At 40.8% G+C, this 26,729-nt stretch overlaps 1 protein-coding gene across 4 annotated transcripts in view; it reads right to left on the bottom strand.

The window, feature by feature from the left end:
• Positions 1–1,473: 1,473 nt before the first annotated feature.
• DRD2 (dopamine receptor D2) overlaps positions 1,474–26,729 on the bottom strand; it is a 593,536-nt gene continuing 568,280 nt past the window's right edge. For 3 of the 4 annotated variants that reach the window (XM_068240780.1, XM_068240777.1, XM_068240779.1), the window contains 3 exons: positions 24,071–24,157; positions 4,162–4,519; positions 1,474–2,617 (listed from right to left, as the gene is read on the bottom strand). In XM_068240780.1, coding sequence (XP_068096881.1) covers positions 2,424–2,617; positions 4,162–4,519; positions 24,071–24,157 — 639 coding nt within the window. In that variant the 3' untranslated portion in view covers positions 1,474–2,423. The remainder of the gene's footprint in view (positions 2,618–4,161; positions 4,520–24,070; positions 24,158–26,729) is intronic. The other variant, XM_068240778.1, reaches the window with a different exon arrangement.

The following is a 26,729-nucleotide window of genomic DNA, read 5'->3' on the forward strand; positions in this document are numbered from 1 at the left end:
CAATTACAAACAAATCTAGCTTAAAGAAAACCTGTAATGAAAAAAACCCTCTGCAGGATACCTACCTCGGGAAGGGGAAGCCTCTGGGGATCCTAATGAGGCTTCCCCCATCCTCTGGTGTCCCAGCAACCCAGCGCTGCAGCCCCCAAACAGTGGCGAGGTAAATACTTACGTACTGCGATCCTGCACAGGAGCACTAGTGTCTCTCCGTTCGGGTAAGGCGGAAATAGCCAAACCTGGATCTGCTCTACTGTGCAGATGCCAGTCCTTTGTGTCTGATTGGGTTCGGCTATTTCTGCCTTACCCGAATGAAGAGCCGCTAGTGCGCCTACTCAGGATCGCAGAGAGGTAAATATAGCCCACGCCTGCGCACCCTTGTCAAGCTTATCGGGTAATGTTTTGGGGGAGCCAGTGCTGGATTCCCCGAAGCTACAGAGGATGGGGAAGCCTAATTAGGATGCAATGTAAAATAGTACCTGCCGGCCACAGAGATGGTTCAGTTTTTTCGGGGAGTCCAGTGTCCATCAAGCCCCTCTAAATAGTCACAGTCAATCACACCATCCACATAGGACTCGACCCTCCTGTGATGATTCAACGGGTTTTTATTGCGTACATAAGCGGTGATATAGCACACAAAAAGCACAACGTTGTGCTTTTTGTGTGCTATATCACCGCTTATGTACGCAATAAAAACCCGTTGAATCATCACAGGAGGGTCGAGTCCTATGTGGATGGTGTGATTAACGAAGCCTCAGGGTCCTAATGAGGTAAGTATTTCCTAGAGGGGTTCTTTAAGAGTACAGAGTCTCTTTAATAATAGTCAATTGGTAATACATCTGTCATTCTTGCTAAATCAGTGCCCTAATGTACCTCTGAAGAGCCTTTGTAAATTAGGACTTAAAGAGAACCCGAGGTGGGTTCTAATATTCCTATTGGCACACAGAGGCTGGGTTTGTGCACAATGCCCAGCCTCTGTTGCCCCCCCCCCCCCCCCCTGCGTTCTGCTTGCCACCATAAATCACACAGCCGTGCTAGCTACAACACTAGCTGGCTGTTTACATTTGCACTGCCATTCAGCGCCGCTCCCCCGCCTCCTATATGTGGCCTCTCCCCTCCTGCGTCCCTTCTCTCCCCGCTGATTGGAGGGAAGGGACGCAGGCGGGAGTGGCGATATAGAGTAGGAGGGGGAGTGGCAAGAGTGACAACTGCAAAGGTAAACAGCTCTGCAGCATGTTGCTAGCACAGCGTTTGATGTATGGGGGAGCGCAGAGCACAGGGGGAGCCTGGGGGGGGGGGGGAACAGTATAGCAACTCAATATTCCCAATATTTAACTAATCTGTGAGAAAATATTAATCTAATTCCAAGCGTTTGCTTTACTGATGCATATTGCATGATGAATTATTTGTACTGGCAGATTGTAACAGCAAAAACACTCAATCAGGCTGCCAAAAACACAAGCCACAGGCAACATATTATTTGCTAAGATAGCTTAAACATTTGAAAAACATTTTATTGTCTCTATTTTTGAACATTGTGTGAGTTGGCACAAGATGCTTTGCAAAGCTTTGTGGGTCCTTCAGAAGCAAAGTTTGCCACCTTGAAAGGCCCAGTACAATTGTTACATGGATGGTTCACTACTTCATTTTCTTGGATCATGGTGTGACAATGATACATTTTAAATGTGACACACACCATGCAAGAAATATATTATATTTATAATATTATTTTTTGGCTTGGGCTTCTTACAAATAATATTTGTTTTTTATTATTATTATTTACAGTTTTGTCACCACAATGCAGCAATTGAATTGCTTTTCTTGTTGCACTGATCATCACAATACCCATTGAGCTGGAGATGGCCAATATGAGAAAAGGTCCACAATACATATTTCCGGTTTTAATACTTGAAGGAAAAGCCTCAGTTCCCTGATGCAGAGGATATTCTCAGTGGATAGTAGCTTCCTTATATTGCAAAGATCACATAAAAAAATGACAATGTCTTTGGTGAGACTGAAATAACATCCATGAAGGTCCTGAAAAAGTCATTCTGTTTATATTAATGGCTGAATTCGACAATTCTTCTTTTTAGTGTAGTCATAAAGGCGACGTCATGTACTCTTAAGGCTCATCTTACCACTTTCAAGAACTGCATTTTCAGTAAACATACTCAGTTCTGGTGAATGGTCCATTATTCAGCATCAATACTGATACCATATTACTGGTTCCCAAAAGAATTCCTTCCAGGTGCTTGCTCTCCAAGCCAAGACATACTTAGTGCATGGCTAATAAAGGTGCACACGAATGTGAACGTTTGTTCACCCCAGCAGTAAAAGGGGCTTTGGCCTGAAAAATTCAGAGGGTTGGATTGCTTTTTCAGCTAATTTTCTCCCTTTGCGGTCCACATAAAGTAGTAAGGTAACTTCTAGCAGTGAAGTATTTTTATGAAGGCCTTACGGAATTCCACATTGAATGTGGTATAAATAATTGGATTAACTGCACTGTTGACGTACCCAAGCCATGTGAAAGCACTGTACAAGCCTGGTGGTATTTTGCAGTCGCAGTGCATATTTAGGATATGGGTTATAAAGAAGGGGAACCAGCAAACTATGAAGACGCCTAGGTAAAAGACAAAAAGACAGTCATATATTTTGGAAGTTTCTGATTAAGATGCATGCAGTTGTTAAGTCACACTTTCTGATAGCGTTAGCCTACCCCCCAAACTGCAATAGCCTGACAACTTTTTGGGTTGCTTAAGGTATAACAGAGTGGAAATACAGCAGATCTTGAATTTTCCTACAAATATTTTTAAATTTCTGAGACTTGGCATTTAATCCTGTGTGCTGGTAGTTTTCACAAATCTACTGAAACTGTTAAATTAAAAGAAAACATCCAAAATAAATTGCATACAAGGGCTCATAAATTTACATTAAGTGCCATGAACTTGTATGTTTTGCCAGTGCCAGTGTGTTGCCAGTGGCAGTGCATAATAAATCTCATTGTTATATGAAGTTGTCATTATTGGGATAAGCCACCTCTCCTTTTCTCATTCTAGTTGTTTTATACAGCTCTGGGTGCCTCTTATCCCATCTGTGTCTAATGGAAAACCAACTGCTTTTTCCACAACTGTCGTACTGTATACATTTTGAGGCATTCAGACTGGTTACCACCTTATTGACATCTAAATGTATTTTCCCATTTTGATAGTGCTAAATACCATAGGGAAGAATGGAGAACAGCGGTGTTTGTTTAAATCTCTCTGTTTACTAGTTTGTCACAGGTAACCACTTTAAGAAGTAGCAATACACAGACTTAGTAGCTGTATACTGCTACTTTATTATGGTGGGATAAAACAGAGTTGGCTGAGGATCTGTTCCTCCCTTCAAGTGGAATAAGCTGTGGTTCACCACTTTAGGTGTAATTACAGGATGGCAATCATATCACCACTGATTGTCGGGGATCAACATCTGAAGTAAGCATTATTAGTGTGGGCAACGTATTTTAAAAATGTGGGAAATAAGAAAGGGGTATCTTAGACCACCCTATTCATGAACCTTGTTCTCCATGCCCATGAGCAGTACATGTTTTGAGGAAACCACAACCAATCACAGGTAGGGGAATAAGTTTTCCAACATAGATGATTAACTACAGTACCTCTGTGGATTTCTACAGAACATGCAGTGTTTGTGGGTCTTGAGAACAGGATTAGGAAACACTGTTTCATCAGATTATCACTTTTTTTCATAAATAGGTACCACTGGGTTAGTAGTAGTAGTAGTCATTTATTTTAAAATTATTACACATGAAAATATTGCATACCACTTGCTATTTTAACATTTTTGTAAGAAAATACACTTTTTTTTGTTTTTCATGAATGTGGTTTCTAACATTACACAAGCTAATTCTCTCAACTTTATGAAGTATGATAAATTCTCCTTATGTCACTTTGGACCTAACTTTACAATACAATGATACAATGGTTAAAACAAAATGTTTTCTAGCTGAACACATTTCCAATTAAGTCGTTAGTCAGTAGTGGAGCTTCAACAACAAATCATGAATTTGTAGTTTTAAGTTACAATGTTACAAAAATAAAATTTGTGGGGTATCTACATTAGTAGCTAAACTATTAAAATGCTTCTAACATGAGAACATCAACTCACCAAGCACAATGGCCAGCATCTGAGTTGCTTTTTTCTCTTTTTGCTGGGAAAGCTTTCTTTTGCTCAAGCTCATAGTTTTTAAGGAGGTTCTTGTTTTCCCATTGGGCATTGTCTGGATTTCAAAAGCCTTTGTGGCCTTTGCACTGTCTTTTGGATGTCCATTCTTTTCAGCCTTGCAAGGACTTTCTGATGGAGAGGCAAGAGAAGCATTGTTGAACTGGTTTGATGTTGCTGGCACAGCTAGATGTTGGTGGTTTGGAGAAGCTGACTTGTGTTTTGTCTTTTCTGGGGGTGATGTACTTGACATCATCTCCATTTCCATCTCTTCTGGGGGTTCTCCAGTGTCCTGTACGAAGATCAAAACATGCAACAATGTGGACTAGTAAATATCCAGTAATATAAGGACGTTCCATGTTGCTCACATATTTACCCAACACTTTTTAGCAGTCTAAATATGTTGATACCAACTGTCATGCAATGTCTCGAATGTAACAATAACTGATCTCTATTAAGGAAGGACTGATACTGTATAGTTGTGTTGCAAATAAATCTCTTTGCTTCTTTCTTTGTCCTGTGAGACTTTTCCTATCACCTTCATCATCATCGCTTTGTGCTGTGATGGGGAGTATATTAAGTGTGGCAAGTATGTGGGGTATCTCTAGGGGCATTATTTTGATAAATTTTTAACTGCAGACAATGAGGGAAAAAACAGAGCAATACTACTGCGTGTTACATAGTTACATAGTTACATAGTTATTTTGGTTGAAAAAAGACATACGTCCATCGAGTTCAACCAGTATAAAGTACAACACCAGCCTGCTCCCTCACATATACCTGTTAATCCAGAGGAAGGCGAAAAAACCCTTACAAGGCATGGTCCAATTAGCGCCTAAAGGGAAAAATTCCTTCCCGACTCCAGATGGCAATCAGATAAAATCCCTGGATCAACATCATTAGGCATTACCTAGTAATTGTAGCCATGGATGTCTTTCAACGCAAGGAAAGCATCTAAGCCCCCTTTAAATGCAGGTATAGAGTTTGCCATAACGACTTCCTGTGGCAATGCATTCCACATCTTAATCACTCTTACTGTAAAGAACCCTTTCCTAAATAAATGGTTAAAACGTTTTTCCTCCATGCGCAGATCATGTCCTCTAGTCCTTTGAGAAGGCCTAGGGACAAAAAGCTCATCCGCCAAGGTATTATATTGCCCTCTGATGTATTTATACATGTTAATTAGATCCCCTCTAAGGCGTCTTTTCTCCAGACTAAATAAACCCAGTTTATCTAACCTTTCTCGATAAGTGAGACCTTCCATCCCACGCATCAATTTTGTTGCTCGTCTCTGCACCTGCTCTAAAACTGCAATATCTTTTTTGTAATGTGGTGCCCAGAACTGAATTCCATATTCCAGATGTGGCCTTACTAGAGAGTTAAACAGGGGCAATATTATGCTAGCATCTCGAGTTTTTATTTCCCTTTTAATGCATCCCAAAATTTTGTTAGCTTTAGCTGCAGCTGCTTGGCATTGAGTACGATTATTTAACTTGTTGTCAATGAGTACTCCTAAGTCCTTCTCCAAGTTTGATGTCCCCAACTGTATCCCATTTATTTTGTATGGTGCTAGACCATTAGTACGTCCAAAATGCATGACCTTACATTTGTCAACATTGAATTTCATCTGCCATGTATGTGCCCATATAGCCATCCTATCCAGATCCTGTTGCAATATGACACTATCTTCCTGAGAGTTGATGATTCTGCACAATTTTGTATCATCTGCAAAAATAGCAACATTGCTCACTACTGCAGCTACTAGGTCATTAATAAATAAATTGAAGAGCACTGGACCCAGAACAGACCCCTGTGTGTACACAGTATCACCCCCCCCCCCCAAAAAAAAAAAATCACTATTGGTTGTGCTTGTGCTATGTTCTATTATACTGTTTAGCACTAGTGCTGCAGGGTCAGCACTGTATAGCTGTATAGCTGCTGTGTTGCAAATTACCATAACATGAAAAGACTGTTCATTGCAGTGTGCTCTGAGGATGATTGCACAGAATTTATAACACTGTAAAACAGGCAGGCAGCTTGACCACTAAAGTAACATTGAGAGAAGTGAGGCATGGACAGTAACAATGAGTTGTGGAAATAGGTAATTAAACAGTGACATTGAGCACATACAGTATATGTCCTTCAAATAACGTATACCAGACACCATGTGCCTCAAAGAAGCAGCATATCCCCATCATTCAGGTCCTATACCAACATTGCTGCCTCCATGGAAAAAAGGCGCCTGGAAAAAAAGACGCAGGGTTTTCTGATAGTAGAATGTCAGTGTTAGTGGTGTTTAACCCTAAAAACCCATCTCCCTCTTAGCCCCCCCAGTGGTGCCTAACCCTAAAACTCCCCGTGGATGTGCCTAACCCTAAGTCCCCCGTCCCCCCCTGTGGTGCCTAAACCTAACCCCCCTGTTGGCACCTAACACTAAATCCCCCTCCATAATGTGGAATCCCCCTCTCTTCCACAAAGCCACAATAAGAGGCCATATAGCTAAATTTGGGCACATGCAGGCACCCGATTAGTGACAAGAGGGGGCAATTAGCACACAAAGGCTTCCACAAAATAAAATGGCTTGCGGATAACTATATTGCAGCATTGCATAGCGGGCGCTCATCCATATTATTATATCAATGCCCTAGTTCTTCAATTACTTTAATAACACTTAAATACGGTTGCAGATCTTGCTAGCCTTCTATTCAGTGTCCCCGATTGTCTTTCTGCTGTATTCTCTTTCATGACCACTGCCATCCTAAAATATAAGATGTGTAAAAGAGACCTGATTATTTTCCCACTGTCCCTATTTACACGTCTGCCTAAAAACAAACAAAAAAGAAAAACAAAACTGTTCATGACACCCCTGGTATCTTAGCATGTCAAGTGTTATTCTACTCTTTCATGTATAAGGCTTATGTATTCGCTAACCACTTCCTGTCATCTTCATTTCAATACATCTTCTCCTAACACATAACACTAAAATGCTAGTGTAAGCAAAAATCATACCCTGCCTTTATTATTGAGAAATCATTCTCTGTAATTTACCAGCTAGTAAATTAACATCTCTCTACTCTGTTGCTTAAATTGACCTCTTATGTTCTTTCTCTTCAACCTCTACTCCTTCTTCACTGCCTGCCAATGAATCCGAGAACATACCCATGTGTTAAGGCCACCTAGGGGTTATTACATTTCCAATAATATTAGTGGGCTGGAAACAGAATAAATATCTTTCTTTTCTTTAAATAATTTTTGGTAAAAAATAATCCATATTGGTGGAGCAATAGCAAGTTCACATGCACTCTGCACCTTTTTTCTTTACTATTTAGGGATGCTCCTCTCATCTATAATTCACAGTACATGTGACACTTGGTTAATTGCATGCAATTTATTATTACCTACAGTGGGTTGCAAAAGTATTCGGCCCCCTTGAAGTTTTCCACATTTTGTCACATTACTGTCACAAACATGCATCAATTTTATTGGAATTCCACGTGAAAGACCAATACAAAGTGGTGTACATGTAAGAAGTGGAATGAAAATCATACATGATTCCAAACATTTTTTACAAATAAATAACTGCAAAGTGGGGTGTGCGTAATTATTCGGCCCCCTGAGTAAATACTTTGTAGAACCACCTTTTGCTGCAATTACAGCTGCCAGTCTTTTAGGGTATGTCTCTACCAGCTTTGCACATCTAGAGACTGAAATCCTTGTCCATTCTTCTTTGCAAAACAGCTCCAGCTCAGTCAGATTAGAAGGACAGCATTTGTGAACAGCAGTTTTCAGATCTTGCCACAGATTCTCGATTAGATTTAGATCTGGACTTTGACTGGGCCATTCTAACACATAGATATATTTTGTTTTAAACCATTCCATTGTTGCCCTGGCTTTATGTTTAGGGTCATAGTCCTGCTGGAAGGTGAATCTCCGCCCCAGTCTCAAGTCTTTTGCAGTCTCCAAGAGGTTTTCTTCCAAGTTTGCCCTGTATTTGGCTCCATCCATCTTCCCTTCAACTCTGACCAGCTTCCCTGTCCCTGCTGAAGAGATGCACCCCCAGAGCATGATGCTGCCACCACCATATTTGACAGTGGGGATGGTGTGTTCAGAGTGATGTGCAGTGTTAGTTTTCTGCCACACATAGTGTTTTGCATTTTGGCCAAAAAGTTCCATTTTGGTCTCATCTGACCAGAGCACCTTCTTCCACATGGTTGCTGTGTCCCCCACATGGCTTGTGGCAAACTGCAAACGGGACTTCTTATGCTTTCTGTTAACAATGCCTTTCTTCTTGCCTCTCTTCCATAAAGGCCAACTTGGTACAGTGCACGACTAATAGTAGTCCTATGGACAGAGTCTCCCACCTGAGCTGTAGATCTCTGCAGCTCGTCCAGAGTCACCATGGGCCTCTTGACTGCATTTCTGATCAGCGCTTTCCTTGTTCGGCCTGTGAGTTTAGGTGGACGGCCTTGTCTTGGTAGATTTACAGTTGTGCCATACTCCTTCCATTTCTGAATCATCGCTTAAACAGTGCTCCTTGGGATGTTCAAGGCTTTGGAAATCTTTTTGTAGCCTAAGCCTGCTTTAAATTTCTCAATAACTTGATCCCTGACCTGTCTTGGACCTGTCTTGCATGTTATTTGGACTTCACGGTGTTGTTGCTCCCAATATTCTCTTATACAACCTCTGAGGCCGTCACAGAGCAGCTGTATTTGTACTGACATTAGATTACACACAGGTGCACTCTATTTAGTCATTAGCACTCATCAGGCAATGTCTATAGGTAACTGACTGCACTCAGATCAAAGGGGGCCGAATAATTATGCACACACCACTTTGCAGTTATTTATTTGCAAAAAATGTTTGGAATCATGTATGATTTTTGTTCCACTTCTCACGTGTACACCACTTTGTGTTGGTCTTTAATGTGGAACTCCAATAAAATTGATTCATATTTGTGGCAGTAATATGACAAAATGTGGGAAACTTCAAGGGGGCCGAATACTTTTGCAACCCACTGTATATATTGTCACTTCAATTCAGCACTATTGCATTTTATTGAATTCAGGTTCTAATTTGAGCCATCTACAATAATTAACTATATGAACTGTGCTGCATATACAGTATTATGGGTGTAATCTGTATTGATTATTTACAGTGATTAACTGGAGCATACTGTTTCATTGTTTTTAAATCATTCTCTTGGATTTTCTATTATGATTGATAAAAGTTTGTTATTTACACAATATACTTGAGTGATGTTTAACATATTGGGGCATTCTGTATCTTCATATGAATATATACAGGTCATTTTCAAAAAATTTGCATATTGTGATAAAGTTCATTATTTTCTGTAATGTACTGATAAACATTAGACTTTCATATATTTTAGATCCATTACAATCAACTAAAGTAGTTCAAGCCTTTTATTGTTTTAATATTAATGATTTGGGCATACAGCTCATGAAAATCCAAAATTCCTATCTCAAAAAATTAGCATATCATGAAAAGATTCTCTAAACGAGCTATTAACCTAATCATCTGAATCAACTAATTAACTCTAAACACCTGCAAAAGATTCCTGAGGCTTTTAAAAACTCCCAGCCTGGTTCATTACTCAAAACCGCAATCATGGGTAAGACTGCCGACCTGACTGCTGTCCAGAAGGCCATCATTGATACCCTCAAGCAGGAGGGTAAGACACAGAAAGAAATTTCTGAATGAATAGGCTGTTCCCAGAGTGCTGTATCAAGGCACCTCAGTGGGAAGTCTATGGGAAGGAAAAAGTGTGGCAGAAAACGCTGCACAATGAGAAGAGGTGACCGGACCCTGAGGAAGATTGTGGAGAAGGACCGATTCCAGACCTTGGGGGACCTGCGGAAGCAGTGGACTGAGTCTGGAGTAGAAACATCCAGAGCTACCGTGTACAGGCGTGTGCAGGAAATGGGCTACAGGTGCCGCATTCCCCAGGTCAAGCCACTTTTGAACCAGAAACAGCGGCAGAAGCGCCTGACCTGGGCTACAGAGAAGCAGCACTGGACTGTTGCTCAGTGGTCCAAAGTACTTTTTTTGGATGAAAGCAACTTTTGCATGTCATTCGGGAAATCAAGGTGCCAGAGTCCAGGGAAGACTGGGGAGAGGGAAATGCCAAAATGCCTGAAGTCCAGTGTTAAGTACCCACAGTCAGTGATGGTCTGGGGTGCCATGTCAGCTGCTGGTGTTGGTCCACTGTGTTTTATCAAGGGCAGGGTCAATGCAGGTAGCTATCAGGAGATTTTAAAGCACTTCATGCTTCCATCTGCTGAAAAGCTTTATGGAGATGAAGATTTCATTTTTCAGTACGGCCTGGCACCTGCTCACAGTGCCAAAACCACTGGTAAATGGTTTACTGACCATGGTATTACTGTGCTCAATTGGCCTGCCAACTCTCCTGACCTGAACCCCATAGAGAATCTGTGGGATATTGTGAAGAGAAAGTTGAGAGACACAAGACCCAACACTCTGGATGAGCTTAAGGCTGCTATCGAAGCATCCTGGGCCTCCATAACACCTGAGCAGTGCCACAGGCTGATTGCCTCCATGCCACGCCGCATTGAAGTCATTTCTGCAAAAGGATTCCCGACCAAGTATTGAGTGCATAACTGAACATAATTATTTGAAGGTTGACTTTTTTTGTTTTAAAAACACTTTTCTTTTATTGGTCGGATGAAATATGCTAACTTTTTGAGATAGGAATTTAGGGTTTTCATGAGCTGTATGCCAAAATCATCAATATTAAATTAAATAAATAAAAGGCTTGAACTACTTCAGTTGTGTGTAATGCATCTAAAATATATGAAAGTCTAATGTTTATCAGCACATTACAGAAAATAATGAACTTTATCACAATATGCTAATTTTTTGAAAAGGACCAGTATACATTATCTGATTCTAAAACATCTCTGAAATTTAGATGAAAAGCCCTAGCTAAACAAATACAATGAAAATTATTATATTTGCTTGTTTATTTTTAATCTTAAAACAAAAAGGTCCAATAAAATATCAATGTGTGGCAGAAATTTGTTTTTTAATTGTGTCCTCAGCATTTAGTGTGACCCTCTTGTGCAGCAAAAACAGCAACTTGAATATTTGAAGTATTGTTTATAAGGCATGCACATTGAATTGGGGGACCTTTGGTCCACATTCATATAAAAATATAGAAATTTTAGAGGCTTAAAAAAAAATGTCAAGCACCACTGTACACTAGGTGACCATGGTTTATGTTCCAGCTATTTAAATGGAGTTACATGGAATGGATATTCTCAATTACAAATCAGGAGATGGAAATAGCTTAATCATTGAAAATATTGCCTCGTAAGTGGAGTGTTGCTTTAAAAGCACTATTTTAAAATGATGAGGGATTCTGCCTAAAAATAATGAGATGACAGTGGAATATTAATAATTTGTAAAATTACATAAAGGAGGAGTATAATCTGAACTTTGAAAATGAAAATATTTGCAAAATAAAAGATTGACCTGACTGTAACGATCAGTGTATCACAGAGAGAATCTGATTCTTGGCGATCTGCAGTATCCCCAAGAATACAGATATACCTGATTATTGGGGATCTGCAGAATCGCCAATAATCAAAAATGACTAACCTCTGGATACCTGAGTAATATGAGTGTTTGGTCCAACAGTAATACTTTGAGGAGAATACCTGGGGAACAGGTATCAGGACAGTAGGCAATACTGTCCTGGAGAACAAGTACCTTCCATTAACCTGGGACTCTCCCAAAGGGATGAGCCAGGCTAGGGGTAGGAAAAACCAGAACGTGAGTGACACCAACGACAGAATGTCACTGACTGATCTGTGAACTATCTCTTAACTGAGAAGATAGTTCTCGAGGTCGGGCAAGCCAGGTCGGCAACACACGGACAGACAAAGTACAAAGACAGGAGACTGATTCGGTAGTCCTAAGACACGCAGGGTTTGGCAACAGAGTATCAGAAATAGCGAGGTACCGAATCAGTAAACAGAAGAGTGGTCAGGAAAGCAGAAAGTCATAACAGATAATAAACAATGCCTAGTCTTGGGTGTGAGCTCCGTGATCATCAACACCCTGGAACTAGTCTGAAGAATAACAGAATGGTAATACAGATTCCTAGACTTAGGTGTGAGGTCCTTGATCATCAACACCCTGGAACTAGTCTGAAGTATAACAGAATGGCAATACAAGTCCCTAGGCTTAGGTGTGAGGTCCGTGATCATCAACACCCTGGAACTAGTCTGGATATAACAACTGGTAACACAGAATCTAACAAAAGGTCTGAGTGCTTCCATGTAGTGATCGCAACGGCAGACAACCAGAGAATTACCAGCACCCAGTATATATAGTAAAGCGCTCTCCAGCGCCTCCCCTAAGCGCTGGACCAATGGGAACTGGTTGAATCGTCAGCTGACCGGCTTGGTCAGCTGACTCCCTTCTGGCTGTCATAAAAGTTCTGCCTCTCAGCGCGCGCGCACGTCCTTCTGAACCTGTGTGGACTATCAGTCCCAGCCACACCAGACATGTGTTGCAAAGCACCCGCCGCGCTGGACGCGGAGCCGGCTGCACCGCTATCAGGGCATGCGGCGGTTTCTCCGCATTCAGCCATACTAGTGGATGTAGGCCTACGCGTGCAAACCGCCGCGTTGGACGCGGAATCAGCCGCCTTGTTCTGAATACTCGCGGCGGCTTTTCCGCGTTTTCTCACACTGACAAACTGAAATATTGATCAATGTAGGGGAAAAAAACATTGTTGATGCAAAATAGGAAAGAGTAAAGGCTATTAAACAAAACACATACATACAAATCAAGAGATTATTAAAAGGGTGAAAGCAAAATGTGTAGAAGTAGAGGTAGATGCAAAGATGTCAGCTTGGCCACCTTGTCATTTTTGTCAAGAGAAAAAAATTATTCTGAAAAAGGATGAAGAGGTTATACTAGGTTTTGTTTTTTGTTTTTTTTGGTAAAAGAAACTAGAAGGAGAGGTATAACAGATGGTAGGAAAAGTAGAAGGAGTGGTGAGATAGCCAGTGTCCGGTCAGCTCACAAAAATTGTCGTTTTTGCAGCCAATATCATTAATGTATTCGATTTTTGTTTTCAAAGATTCACCTATTTCTGTATTAAATTAAGGATTCACATTCTGTCTGTTGTTGGGCAAGAACTTGCGAGGGTACATGATTTACAATATCTGTACAAAACAGAGTTGTTGTACTACAAAGGAATGGATCAGCGGATCATTCAGAAACAGCCTTTTCAGTCCGCCGACAGCGCGTACACCCGTGCTACTGTCGGCTGAACGTCCGGGCATCGGGAGGGCGGACCCGTTGTTGCCAGCAGTAGTGCGTGTGTATGCACCTTTAGATTGGTGAATGGGAACTGTTTTCCTATTCACTGATTAGCGTAATAATGGGCAGACAAACATCTACATCCCTGGGACTTTAGATGAAGTCCTGTGGGGCGTAGCTATACTGTCGCTGGGACAATAGATAGTTAACCTCCTTGCCGATCCAATTCCCACCGGCAAGGAGGCAGCGCAGCACTTTTTTTTTAGTTTATTTTTTTTCAAATCATGAAAAATCCGGCGATCAGAGTAAGCAGGAAATCCCGTTCAGAATGGGATTTCCTGCAGGGCTTCCCCGGTCGCCATGGCGACGGGGCGGGATGACGTCACCGACATCATGGACGTCGGGACGTCAGAGGGAATCCCGATCCACCCCTCAGCGCTGCCTGGCACTGATTGGCCAGGCTGCGCAGGGGTCAAGGGGGGGCGACTTGGCGCGGCGGGTAGAGGCGAATCGGCGGGTAGCAGCGGCGATCGCGTACCACACGCAGCTAGCAAAGTGCTAGCTGCGTGTAGGAAAAAAAATTATGCAAATCGGCCCAGCGGGGCCTGAGAAATCCTCCTGCGCAGGTTACCCCGAGCTGAGCTCGGGATAACCGGCAAGGAGGTTAAAGATGACAGTTCAGCATGGGCAACAGGTTTATGAACCTTTATTATGCCAGGATATAAATGTAGGTTCACATAAATCCCTAAACCAGTGAACACTTAATACGGGTTTGCACACCAAATTGCACGATGTTCAACTCATTCAATGTCGTGAACCCCTGCCTTGATCCCTTACCACCAACATTTCTCTCTCTCTCTCTCTCTCTCTCTCTCTCTCTCTCTCTCTCTCTCTCTCTCTCTCTCTCTCTGGAGTTGTGCTTTGTCTGCCTTTTTAATCACTTTACCACGAGAAGGATATTAAAGCGGAATGAAACCCAGCATTTCTTCTTTGCTCTAAAATATTATTTACAGCATATTATATAATACCACTATTTTTTTTTACTAGAACAGCATTCAATTAGTTAAACACAGGACTTACAAGTTCCCTGCAGATAAAGCTTGATGCATCTAAACTGGAGATAATGTTATCTTGTGTTTACATTCCTCACTTGATACAATTAAGTAGATACTTCTCTGAAAGTGCAGACGCTCCCGAACACAGTCAGACTCTCAGAAAGCATTTCTGCTCAAAATTCAAGATGAATAAAGCAGTTATAAATAAAATGCAGCTCTCAGAGCAAAAAAACTGTACTTTGGTAACTTGTAATTTCTAAATGAACAATAATACTTATGCACAAAAGCAAATATGATAACTGTATGGCATATAAAAAGTAGGAAAACATGTTTTTATTGAATATTATGTCAGGAATTTATACTGCTTTAACTACAGACACCACTGTAGATAAGACGCCCAGGCTGCCTGCACACTTGGTCTTGTCTGAAGTACATGCCTAATAGTTCTTTAAATGGACACATAACTTGATATTACAATAATGCTTATTACTTGTTACATTTAGTGTGTGTGTGTGTGTGTGTGTGTAGGTAGTGTGTGTGTGTGTGTGTGTGTGTGTGTGTAGGTAGTGTGTGTGTGTGTGTGTGTGTAGGTAGTGTGTGTGTAGGTAGTGTGTGTGTGTGTGTGTCTGTGTAGGTAGTGTGTGTGTGTGTGTGTGTGTGTGTGTGTGTGTGTGTGTGTGTGTGTGTGTGTGTGTGTGTGTGTGTGTGTGTGTGTGTGTGGTGTGTGTGTGGTGTGTGTGTGTGTGTGTGTGTGTGTGTGGTGTGTGTGTGTGTGTGGTGTGTGTGTGTGTGGTGTGTGTGTGGTGTGTGTGTGGTGTGTGTGTGTGTGTGTGTGTGTGTGTGTGTGTGTGTGTGTGTGTGTGTGTGTGTGTGTGTGTGTGTGTGTGTGTGTGTGTGTGTGGTGTGTGTGTGTGTGGTGTGTGTGTGTGTGTGTGGTGTGTGTGTGTGGTGTGTGTGTGTGTGTGTGTGTGTGTGTGTGTGTGTGTGTGTGTGTGTGTGTGTGTGTGTGTGTGTGTGCGCGTGCGTGATATTTTGTTGAAATATCCTGAAACAACTGCGGACCAGTAATATAAACCACAGTGTCTGACTGTATAAGCCTATTTTTTTTCCTTGGCATTTCTAGGCATTTGGAATGCTGAATGTGATTATAGTGTTTCCCTAATATCGTTAGAAATAGGGATGACCTTTAATTCCTGTCAAAGTAATTTGCATTTTCAGGAAAAATAAAAAAATTTAAGCAAAACAGAGTAAAAGGAAACCAACTACTTTTAAAATACTTTTCATAGTATTGCAAAACATAAAAAGACAGAAAGAACAGCATGCCCTTTTATCTTATTATTAAAATTCATCCCCATAACTCAGCAGCAAACCCAGCATGGCTGCACGCCATGTGGTGGCAATTACGAAGGAACAAAAAAACTAAGTTAACCTGTTTATTACTAAACCTCTACATAATAATTGATGCTATACCAATCAAACACTGGTTGGTTCTCAGTGTTTTGGCACATGTCCTGGTCTGGACACCCTGTTCCATCATCACTAAGCAGATAGATACAATTATTCCACTCACTAACTCTTAGGCTGGTTTAACACCAGGACGTTGCGTTTTAGGGGACGTTATGGTCGCATAACATGCCCCTAACGCAACGCCTGGTGCTCCCTGCTTTGGACGTCAGAGTGAGCCGCGTTGTGCAGCTCACTCTGGTGTCCGTGATGCCGTGATGCGTACTCTTGTGCGCATGCGGCATCACGTGGTCCCACCAGCCAATCGCTGCACAGAGCGGCCGCTCCAGGAAGTAAACACTGCACGTCACTGAGTGCAGTGAATATTAATTAGCCATGTGCCTGGCCGCTCTCCGCTCCTCCCCAACGTTACTGAGCATGTGCAAGCAGTCTAACGCGGCTCTGCCGCTTAGAAAGTACTGCATGCAGTACGTTGTCTGGTGGCGCAGCGTTACTATGTAACGCAACGTGGGCACTGTGAACAGTCCATTGATTTTTCATTGCTGTGCAGTGGGGTGCGTTACAGGCTGCTCTAACGTGTGCCTGTAACGTCCCACTGTGAAACCAGCCTTAAAGGACACCTGAACTGAGAGGGATAAGGAGGCTGTCATATTTTATTTCATTGTAAACCATACTAGTAGCAGCCATGCTTGCTGATCTCTTTAGCTATAGTAGTTCCTTGACCCCACACCTGAAACAAGCATGCAGCTTGCATCTGATGTCCAACAAGTTTAATTCACATTTCAGTCAAAAACACCTGATTTTCATGCTTGTTCATGGTCTATGGTTAAGCCTTTTAGAGTTAGAGGATCAGCAGGACTCAGCTCCACTCAGCTCAGGTGTCCTTTAAGGAATTTTTTTGCTACCCTATCTTTTCAGCCCTTTGGCCACCTTTGGCCACCTGGCATTCAAATTTCCAGAACATATTGTGACTTCATGCTTTGTTATATGGCAGACCAATATATTGTTTGATGTGTACTGTTCTTCCTTGTTGCCTCTGAAAAAGCATGTAGTGCTTCACGAAAGATGCATCAGATTTATACTGTAAAACCCTTATATGTTATAGCAGTTCTGTAACTTCTATTGTATTTTGAATGTTAGGATTCATAGCAATAATTTTATATTGTGTTGCTGACCTTTTGTGTTATCTGTAGATATGCCATGGGCACACACATAGAGGACCACAAAGTCTGCAGGATCACTCAGGAAATGAGATAAACTTGCCAATAGAAAACTCCAGGTGATAAAGGGTTTTCCATCCAACCCTTGAATATGCCGCAAATCCACTATCTAGCAGCACACTATTTAATATCTTGTGCTGCTAAATAGCGAATAAACAGTGAATGCATCCCATATTGCTTGAACCCAGGTGTTTGTCTGTGGATTTGTGGTATACACATTGGCCTTGATTCACTAAAGGGTGCTAAGTGTTAGCATGCCAGTGAAAAGGCACTTAGGACGCGAAAACTGTCGCTTCACGCGTTAATACGCGTGCAAAGTTTAGCGATGTGCGGTGCGCATGAAACGTTGCACCGATGCACGCAAAAAGTCACACCGTTTGCGTGCTAAGCGTACTTAGCACTCGAACGGTGCAACGTTTCGCGCGCACAGCGCAGTGTTAAACTTTGTGCATGATCTGTAACAGCTTTAGACGTGCAAACTACTTAACACCCTAGTTTGCACGTCCAAAGCTGTTAGGCGTGCTAACTAGGTTAGCACTCCTTTGTGCATTGAGCCCATAGAAGGCTATCTATGAACATCCCAATTAATGTAAAGCTAGACTTTTATATGAGGTTATTTATTTTTAATTTCAAATATTGAATTTATTAACCATTTGGTGTCTTTGTTCCTATGTCTCACCCCAAGTAAGTGGCTTATTGCATCCATTATATTACACATACTTATTTCTGCAGAGAGCTCTTCTTTCTTTACCTTTTTTATACTTCCACCATAAAGAGTCACAACCATAGTAATGGTCACAGTGTAAGACAATAGGGGTACGCTGTAATTTGTTGGTTCTTTTTTGCATGCATATGGTATATAGAGAAAAAAAAAAAAAGAATTGGCTAGGCCAATGAGATAAAACAGAAATATATACTATTACCATTGGTAAGAGTGTTATCATTTGCGCTTTAGATTAAAAGTAAACCTGAGATGGGGATTTATAAAAAATATACATCCCGGGGGATTTGTACAGCCCCCTTGCCATCCTCCTCCGCCACCTGGATTATCCATAATTCGACCTGGAAGTCCTCCGGTCGGGGGCATTCTGTACATTTGTGGCCTGGCCGCACGCACACCCCCATTGTGCTCCTGTCGCTGGGTGCATACTGCGCAGGGAGCATGACGGATGAGCGCGCACAGCCGGACTGCGCCTGCCTGGAGGACTTTTGGTGCCGAATTGCAGATCACATCAGTGTTTAGCCTGGAGGGGGTGGAGAAAGCCCCCACTATGTAAATATTTTTATTCTTTCCCTCTCAGGTACACAGTAAGTGTAGACTGTAAATGTAAAAGTTGTTCTCATCATAAAGTAAATAGGAATGTCTCTGAAAGCAATAAAGCATTTTATTTTAATTTTGCCACTGGTGAAAACCTTATTATTTGTCATGCACAATAACCATTAATACTTTGTGTCCTGACTACAGTACAATCACAACCTCTTTACCACCTGTTTTGGCGGAAGGATGTGAATGTTAGTCTGTAGTGCTATCATGAGCCTGTGCTCATAGCCGTAGGCAAGGAGTGGGACACAAACCAGGGTGTAATGCCGTGGTGTCTGATGTCCAGTCCCCCCTTCCCCCCAGCACCCTCAAACAGAAACTAGGAGCAGGGATGGCTAAGTATGACTCACCCCTCCAGGCCCCAGCTTTCGTTGGCTCTCTCCTCCTCTCATTTGTACTGCCAGCCTCTTGTGTCCATCTAAAAACACTGGGCATTGCCCCTCCCCCAAATGCACCACCTTCTATCTTACCACATGACCATGCATATATATATATATATATATATATATATATATGCACACACACATACATATATATATATATATATATATATATATATATATATATATATATATATATATACAGTGCTGCCCATAATTATTCATACCCCTGGCAAATTTTGACTTAAAGCGGAATATAACCCTGCATTTCAACCAGCAATTTTTTTTTTACTAGACCAGCATTGGAAGGGTTACACACAGAGCTTTGAAGTTCCATGGAGAGAAATGCAGATGCATCTGAAGTTTAGATAGATACATTGAAGTAAACACAATGTAACAAGTGAGGAATGTGACTCACTCTCTCTCTGTGCCCGGGAGCTCCTGCAAAGTCAGAGTATTTGTCACATTCCACACTTGTTACATTGTGTTTACTTAAATGTATCTATCTAAACTTCGGATGCATCTGCATTTCTCTCCATGGAACTTTAAAGCTCTGTGTGTAACCCTTCCAATGCTGGTCTAGTAAAAAAAATGCTGGTTGCATATAATATGCTGTAAATAATGTTTTAAAACAAAGTTGAACTGCAGGGTTATATTCCACTTTAAAGTTACTTTTTTTTCAACCAGTAAGTAATTTTTTGCCGGAAAATGACATAGGTGTCTCCCAAAAGATAATAAGATAATGTACAAGAGGCATTATTGTGGAAAAAAAACCATTTCTCAGCTTTTATTTACATTTGAGCAATGTTGAGCAGTTTTAATGCACCGCACATAGGCTCTATGCAGTGCTATAAAAACTACATATCACATGTTGCACAGTTTAAATAATATATACAAACAAAACCTAAAATGTGCGCTCCTCAACCGGTTAATAGACAATAAAAATTAGTTCTCTCACTCCTTGTCCTGGATCGCTTCCTGAATAAAGTGTGTGTGTCACTTTCTAAAACAAAAACTTAACATAGACAGGGCGCTCAACAGGATATATGTATAGCCTTCTATAACTTTTCATAAAGTGCAATCCATACAGTCCAGATCATACAAATAGCAATGGTCTAATAATGTCCCTTTATAGGCAATTTAAAGTTCTCACTGATCTTCTTATAAACTCTCCTGGAATATATTATTAAAATGCTCGCTCACCAGAACAGAAAGCTGCCCTTCTCAGGATCAGCCAACAGCGCTTCTGGCCCAGCCAGTATCTCCTCGATATTGCAGTGTATCTTCCTCTCCCCAGTTGTTCCGATCATAAGAGACAAAACAAGACACTCAAATAGTGTAATACTGTATGTCTAAGGTGATTTCTACTGCACCCGTGCTCCCCCAGTTATTAGTCAGCACCCAGTGCTCCACCACCTAATGGTCAATAAAGCCTCTCACCAAACAGCATGGCTGACCCAGCACAGACCAGCAGTAATCGCTCTATAGATGGATTCAGCCTTGTTTCTTTAATGGTAGTTCTCCTAGGACTCAGACAGAGCCAGACATAGTGTAAAACCTTCTTTTATTAAAATATTTAAAAAGTAGTGCACTCACATTTAGCAGGTTAAAATGCGCATATCAGAATTCCTTATGAGCTCATGCAGCATCCCTCGCTCCTCAGGCCACGCCAAATTAGTTTCGTCCTATGACTCATCAGGGCCTAGCCCAGCATGGCTGACCCAGCACAGACCAGCAGTAATCGCTCTATAGATGGATTCAGCCTTGTTTCTTTAATGGTAGTTCTCCTAGGACTCAGACAGAGCCAGACGTAGTGTAAAACCTTCTTTTATTAAAATATTTAAAAAGTAGTGCACTCCCATTTAGCAGGTTAAAATGCGCATATCAGAATTCCTTATGAGCTAATGCAGCGTCCCTCGCTCCTCAGGCCACGCCCAACTAGTTTCGTCCTATGACTCATGATGAGTCATAGGACAAAACTAGTTGGGCGTGGCCTGAGGAGCGAGGGACGCTGCATGAGCTCATAAGGAATTCTGATATGCGCATTTTAACCTGCTAAATGTGAGTGCACTACTTTTTAAATATTTTAATAAAAGAAGGTTTTACACTATGTCTGGCTCTGTCTGAGTCCTAGGAGAACTACCATTAAAGAAACAAGGCTGAATCCATCTATAGAGCGATTACTGCTGGTCTGTGCTGGGTCAGCCATGCTGTTTGGTGAGAGGCTTTATTGACCATTAGGTGGTGGAGCACTGGGTGCTGACTAATAATTGGGAGCACGGGTGCAGTAGAAATCACCTTATATATACAGTATTACACTATTGGAGTGTCTTGTTTTGTCTCTTATGATCGGAACAACTGGGGAGAGGAAGATACACTGCAATATCGAGGAGATACTGGCTGGGCCAGAAGCGCTGTTGGCTGATCCTGAGAAGGGCAGCTTTCTGTTCTGGTGAGCGAGCATTTTAATAATATATTCCAGGAGAGTGTGGAGTGCCGTTAAGAAGTTTATAAGAAGATCAGTGATGACTTTAAATTGCCTATAAAGGGACATTATTAGACCATTGCTATTTGTATGATCTGGACTGTATGGATTGCACTTTATGAAAAGTTATAGAAGGCTATACATATATCCTGTTGAGCGCCCTGTATATGTTAAGTTTTTGTTTTAGACAGTTTGAATAATGTGTTATTAACACAAGCATTTACCATCCAATACTTATTATACCCCACATAGCATGCAAACTTCATGGACTTGCAGAAGTCCATAGACATAATATCATCCACACAAATGCTTTATGTTTCTTTGTGCTGCTGTGCAATTCATTTAGTTCAGTAGTGTGAATTGTTTTACATTACAACCGTACAACACTTAATTTAAAGAGGAACTGCAGTAAAAATAATTGAAAAAAAGTGCTTAACCACTTCACCACTGAGGGGTTTTACCCCTTGATCACCAGAGCAATTTTCACCTTTCAGCGCTCCTTCCATTTATTCCTCTATAACTTTATCATTACTTATCACAATTAAATGAACTATATCTTTTTTTCACCACCAATTAGGCTTTCTTTAGGTGGGACATTATGCCAAGAATTATTTTATTCTAAATATGTTTTAATGGGAAAATAGGAAAAATGTGGGAAAAAATTCATTATTTTTCAGTTTTCGGCCATTATAGTTTTTAAATAATGCATGCTACTGTAATTAAAACCCATGAAATGTATTAGCCCATTTGTCCCAGTTATAAAATCGTTTAAATTATGTCCTTATCACAATGTTTGGCGCCAATATTTTATTTGGAAATAAAGGTGCATTTTTTCAGTTTTGCATCCATCCCTAATTACAAGCCCATCGTTTATAAAGGAACAGTGTTGTACCCTCCTGACATAAATATTTTAAAAGTTCAGTCCCTAAGGTAACTATTTATGTATTTTTTTATTGTAAATTTTTTATTTCTTTTTTAATTACAAAAAAAATGGGGAGTGTGGGAGGTAATGAGTTAATTTTTGTGTATAAGTAATGTATTTGTATGTGAAAAATGCTTTAGGGTGTAGTTTTACTATTTGGCCACAAGATGGCAACAGTAACTTTTTGTTTAATGCGACCTCCAAGCGTCCGGACGCTTGGAGGAAGTACTAGGAGGATGGGAAGGTTTTTTTTTTTTCACAATGATCGCGCTGCTTATCGGATAAGCAGCGGATCATTGCGGGGCTTAGATCAACGAACGGGAATGGATTTTCCCGTTCATTGATCTCCGGGCGGGCGGCGTGTTTACGAGCGGGAGTGCGCGCTAGAGCGAGCGGGAGCGGATTTCTCCTTCCCTGGGGGTGAAAGGATGGTAAAAGGGACGGAGAAATTCGTACAGGTGGGGGTAAAGTGGTTAATTGTTAAAATAATTGTTTATAAATTATTTAGTCAGTGTTTTCCCATTGTAAGATCATTCCTCTCTCTGATTTACATTGTGAAATGTATAACATGGTGACATTTTTACTGCTGGCAGGTGATGTCTGTGGAAGGAGATGCTGCTTTTTTGGGCAATTGGAAACAGCTGTTATTTCCCAAACTCCAACAAGGCTCCCACAGTGTGATGTCAGAACCATGGTCCTGACATCACACTGTGGGAGGGATTTCACCACAATATCAGCCATACAGAGCCCCCTGATGATCCGTTTGAGAGAAGGTGAGAAAAGGTAAAGAAATCTTGTGGGAAAGGGGGTATCAGATACTGATTGGGATGAAGTTAAATCCTTAGTTAAATCCTTAGTTACAGTTCCTCTTTAAATATGCAAAAAAGTATGCATATACAAAAGCACATACAGTATAATGTGAGAATAAAATGGAAAAGAAAACATAGGGAGAGAGTATATTCTTCCCATTATAAAATAATATGTTGTAAGACTATTTGGCAGAGTCCTCCTCTATGTGAGGTAATCGCTGCCTCCATATGGACTTTTCTGCTACATTTTCTCTATATTGCAATCTACCATTGTTTATTGTTATATCTCTATATTGTGTACAATTATTTATCACTGTAATGCCCCGTGTAACTTTGTTTATTGTTGTAGTGCCTCTCCTATCTATTGCACAGCGCTGCCTAATATGGTAGCGCTTTATACATAAAGTTCAATGATAATAATAACCTATAATCTACAGCTACTCTATGACAGTTTTGATGTGTGGATGCTTTGTTACCTAAATGGCACTATGAATAAAAATAAATTATTATTCTAGAAGCATTGATCTTTGGGAGCTTTGGGATGATATGTTTTTCACTAGGTTATGTTTAATTGTAATTTCTAATCAGATTGAGGTAAAATTTGCATTTTAAGTCTCTGTAGCTGTACCTGACTTTGATGTAAGCCCAGTCTAGAGAGAAAAGTTTTCCATTACTAAGTCAGCCCTTTAGAGTCAGTATTTCCTTCACACTGTGATGTGATTTCAGATCGTGGCCGTGCTAAACATGTCCTAGTTCTCTTATCCTTCTAGAACACAGTGAAAGCTTGTATCTCCATTCTCACATCTAACAGCCTCTTGTTTGAATTCTCAGTTGGAGTGTAGTAACTGACTTGTTGAAAAGGCTTCCTTCAGTGTTATAATACTTACCACTTTCTTTTTATTAGCTGGGAAACTCCCATTAGATTTAACAAAGACAGCGCACAGCTTCACATCTTCTGGATGAGTGCATTTGTCCTAAGGAACAAAACATAAAAGCTGGATTTGAAAAGATCAGCATCTCACTCTTCTGACACAGTAGTTATTTAAGAGCATTCGATTAGCAAAGTAATTATTAGTGCCTTTAAGATCACCATGCCTGGATTCCATTGTGGTATAAATATTTGTATCCACGGTTGTGTTGTGGGTGTACAGTATCTATTATTAGGAGTTTGTGAAATCTTGACATACTAAATGGAAGGTACTACATACTGCTTAATTAGTCTTAGCATCCTCTTTGTTTATGTATAAGTTATATGCAAAGCTCAACCATTTTTCTTCTGAGGAAAGAAATATACTTCAGGAGGTTCTAAAGTTTTGAAGACTACATTTCTTAACTCTTATAATTATTTGTTTCCTTGCTGTGATGGTGATCATCTAGCCATAGATGGAGTTACACTCTGGGAACAAGTATGCAGATCAGGAAAATTTGAGGACACAATGCCTAATGTTTTTACTTGTTGTAATATCTGCGGCTGCGGGCACGCAGGGTGTCTCTGCAGCCACCTCAGTTCCCTGCTCGGAGGATTTTTCCGTTCCACCGGTGTCTAGCAGGACGGAATTGTCATTAGCACATAGGGTTGCTGTATCGCGCGTAGACAGGACCTTTATGCTGGGAGGAGGCGCTTCAGCAGACCTGCTGGTCGGCTGACGTCAGAGGGGACTCACGCCGCTCAGGATTGGCTAATTGTAGTGGGCGCGGCTGTGAGGTCTCCTCTGCTTCTTAAGCCTGCATGATTCACTCGCAACCGGTCTGCTGTTGCGAATACATACGTGTTAGCGCTCAGACCTTAGACTAGTATCCGGTGTGCTTTGATCTGGGAGGAAACCAGGGATTTCACACAAGACTAGGACTGTTGTTTATTGTATTATTATTGATATTCTGTGTATGACTCTGGCTTATCTCTGACTCCGCTATTGCTTAATGTTTCTGTACCTCTGCCCATCTGATCTAGTTGCTGAACCTCTGCCTGAATACCTACTACTATTTTGCCTACTGATTCTGTACTGTATCTGCCTCTCAGTTGCCGAACCTAGCCTGTCTGACCTCTCTACTCACCAGTGGGCCCTTGCCGTGCTTTTATGATAGTACCCACCAGCTCCTCTGGTAAAGTTTAGTTAAATCTATTCAGTTACTGTTTCTGATAGTACCCACCAGCTCCTCTGGTGAGGTCTCATTAAACTAATCAGTTACTGTTGCACCAAGCACATCTCACTCTGTGTTCCTGTAATCTATACTTGCATTATTGGTGATTCTGCAGATCACCACATAATCAGGTATAGCGTCTGTATTATTGGTAATTCTGCAGATCACCACATAATCAGACGTCTGAGTTGCTACACCAAAACATTATTACAATCGTTACACTTGTTCTAGGTGAGTGAAATAGTAAGATAAGGACAATTATCATTACAACCAAAAGACCAGCATTTTGTTTAGGCAGAAGTTAGAATGGTAGCCTCCAAAACTGTCAAGCAGATGCACAACAGACCTAAAATCATTTTTCCAATTATTGAAGGAAACTAATATTACTATGTAAGTCATTCAGTTGAACATATTCTTTACAACCCAGAGAAGAAACGTTTTAAGCAACCGTTTGCTGAGTTGTGTTTGCAAATACATGAAAGGTCTTACTTTGCTGTAATGTAGTAAAACAATCTACATGGAGAAAAACAAGGCCTAGTTATCTATCAAGTCTGGCTACTTTGATCTTGTAATATTGGAGACCTGATTATAAGAGTTAAGTGGTAGTTTTTCTTGTTTGCTAACTTATCATTTCTAGGTGAAAGTGGAGGAAGGGCAACATAAAAAGTAGCATTTATGTGTAGTATTTGTAATGCTTTTAATCAGTGATGAGCGAAAATGCAAAAATTATTTTAGCTGAATTTTTGCCTAATTTAGTTTCGACAGGTGAATTTTCGATCGAATATTTTCGTGTTAATTTTCGCCTAAATTCGTAGTTCATAGCGTACGTATTTCCACGTAGTCATAGTACCGCTATGCGAAGCTTCGCTATGCATGTACTAGCGGATTATTGCAGACATTTTTCCACAGAAGAGCATAAGCGTCCGCATATAGCGACGTTTCTTGCAGATTATTGCGGACATTTTTTCGCATAAGGACATAAGCGTCCGCCTACTTCAATTTTTGATGCTGGTCGAAAACGAGAATATTTCTGAAGATTTTTGCGAAAATTTGCCGAATTCGAAAACGGGATTTTTTTATGCGAAAATGACTTGGGCGAAAATTCGCAAGCAACACTGCTTTTAATAAGAAGATAAAATGTACAGAAAAAAAATAAAATGAAAGGGATATGCTACTTTTTTTTAAAGCAAACCTGAACTGAAAATAAACTTATGACATAATACTTGTATGTGATGTAATAATAGTAAGTAAACCTTTCCTGGAAACAATTTTAAATTATGAGGGTCATCCGGAAAGTACCAGCAGTTTTTGTTTAATCTAGTAAGGAACCATTTTATTTAACTGTATTTTCAAATTATTTTTCCACATGATCACCCCATTTACAAGGTTTGCAACCCCTTTTGG

Source organism: Hyperolius riggenbachi, chromosome 6 (genome assembly GCF_040937935.1).
Source record: "Hyperolius riggenbachi isolate aHypRig1 chromosome 6, aHypRig1.pri, whole genome shotgun sequence".
Classification (NCBI taxonomy): Eukaryota; Metazoa; Chordata; class Amphibia; order Anura; family Hyperoliidae; genus Hyperolius; species Hyperolius riggenbachi.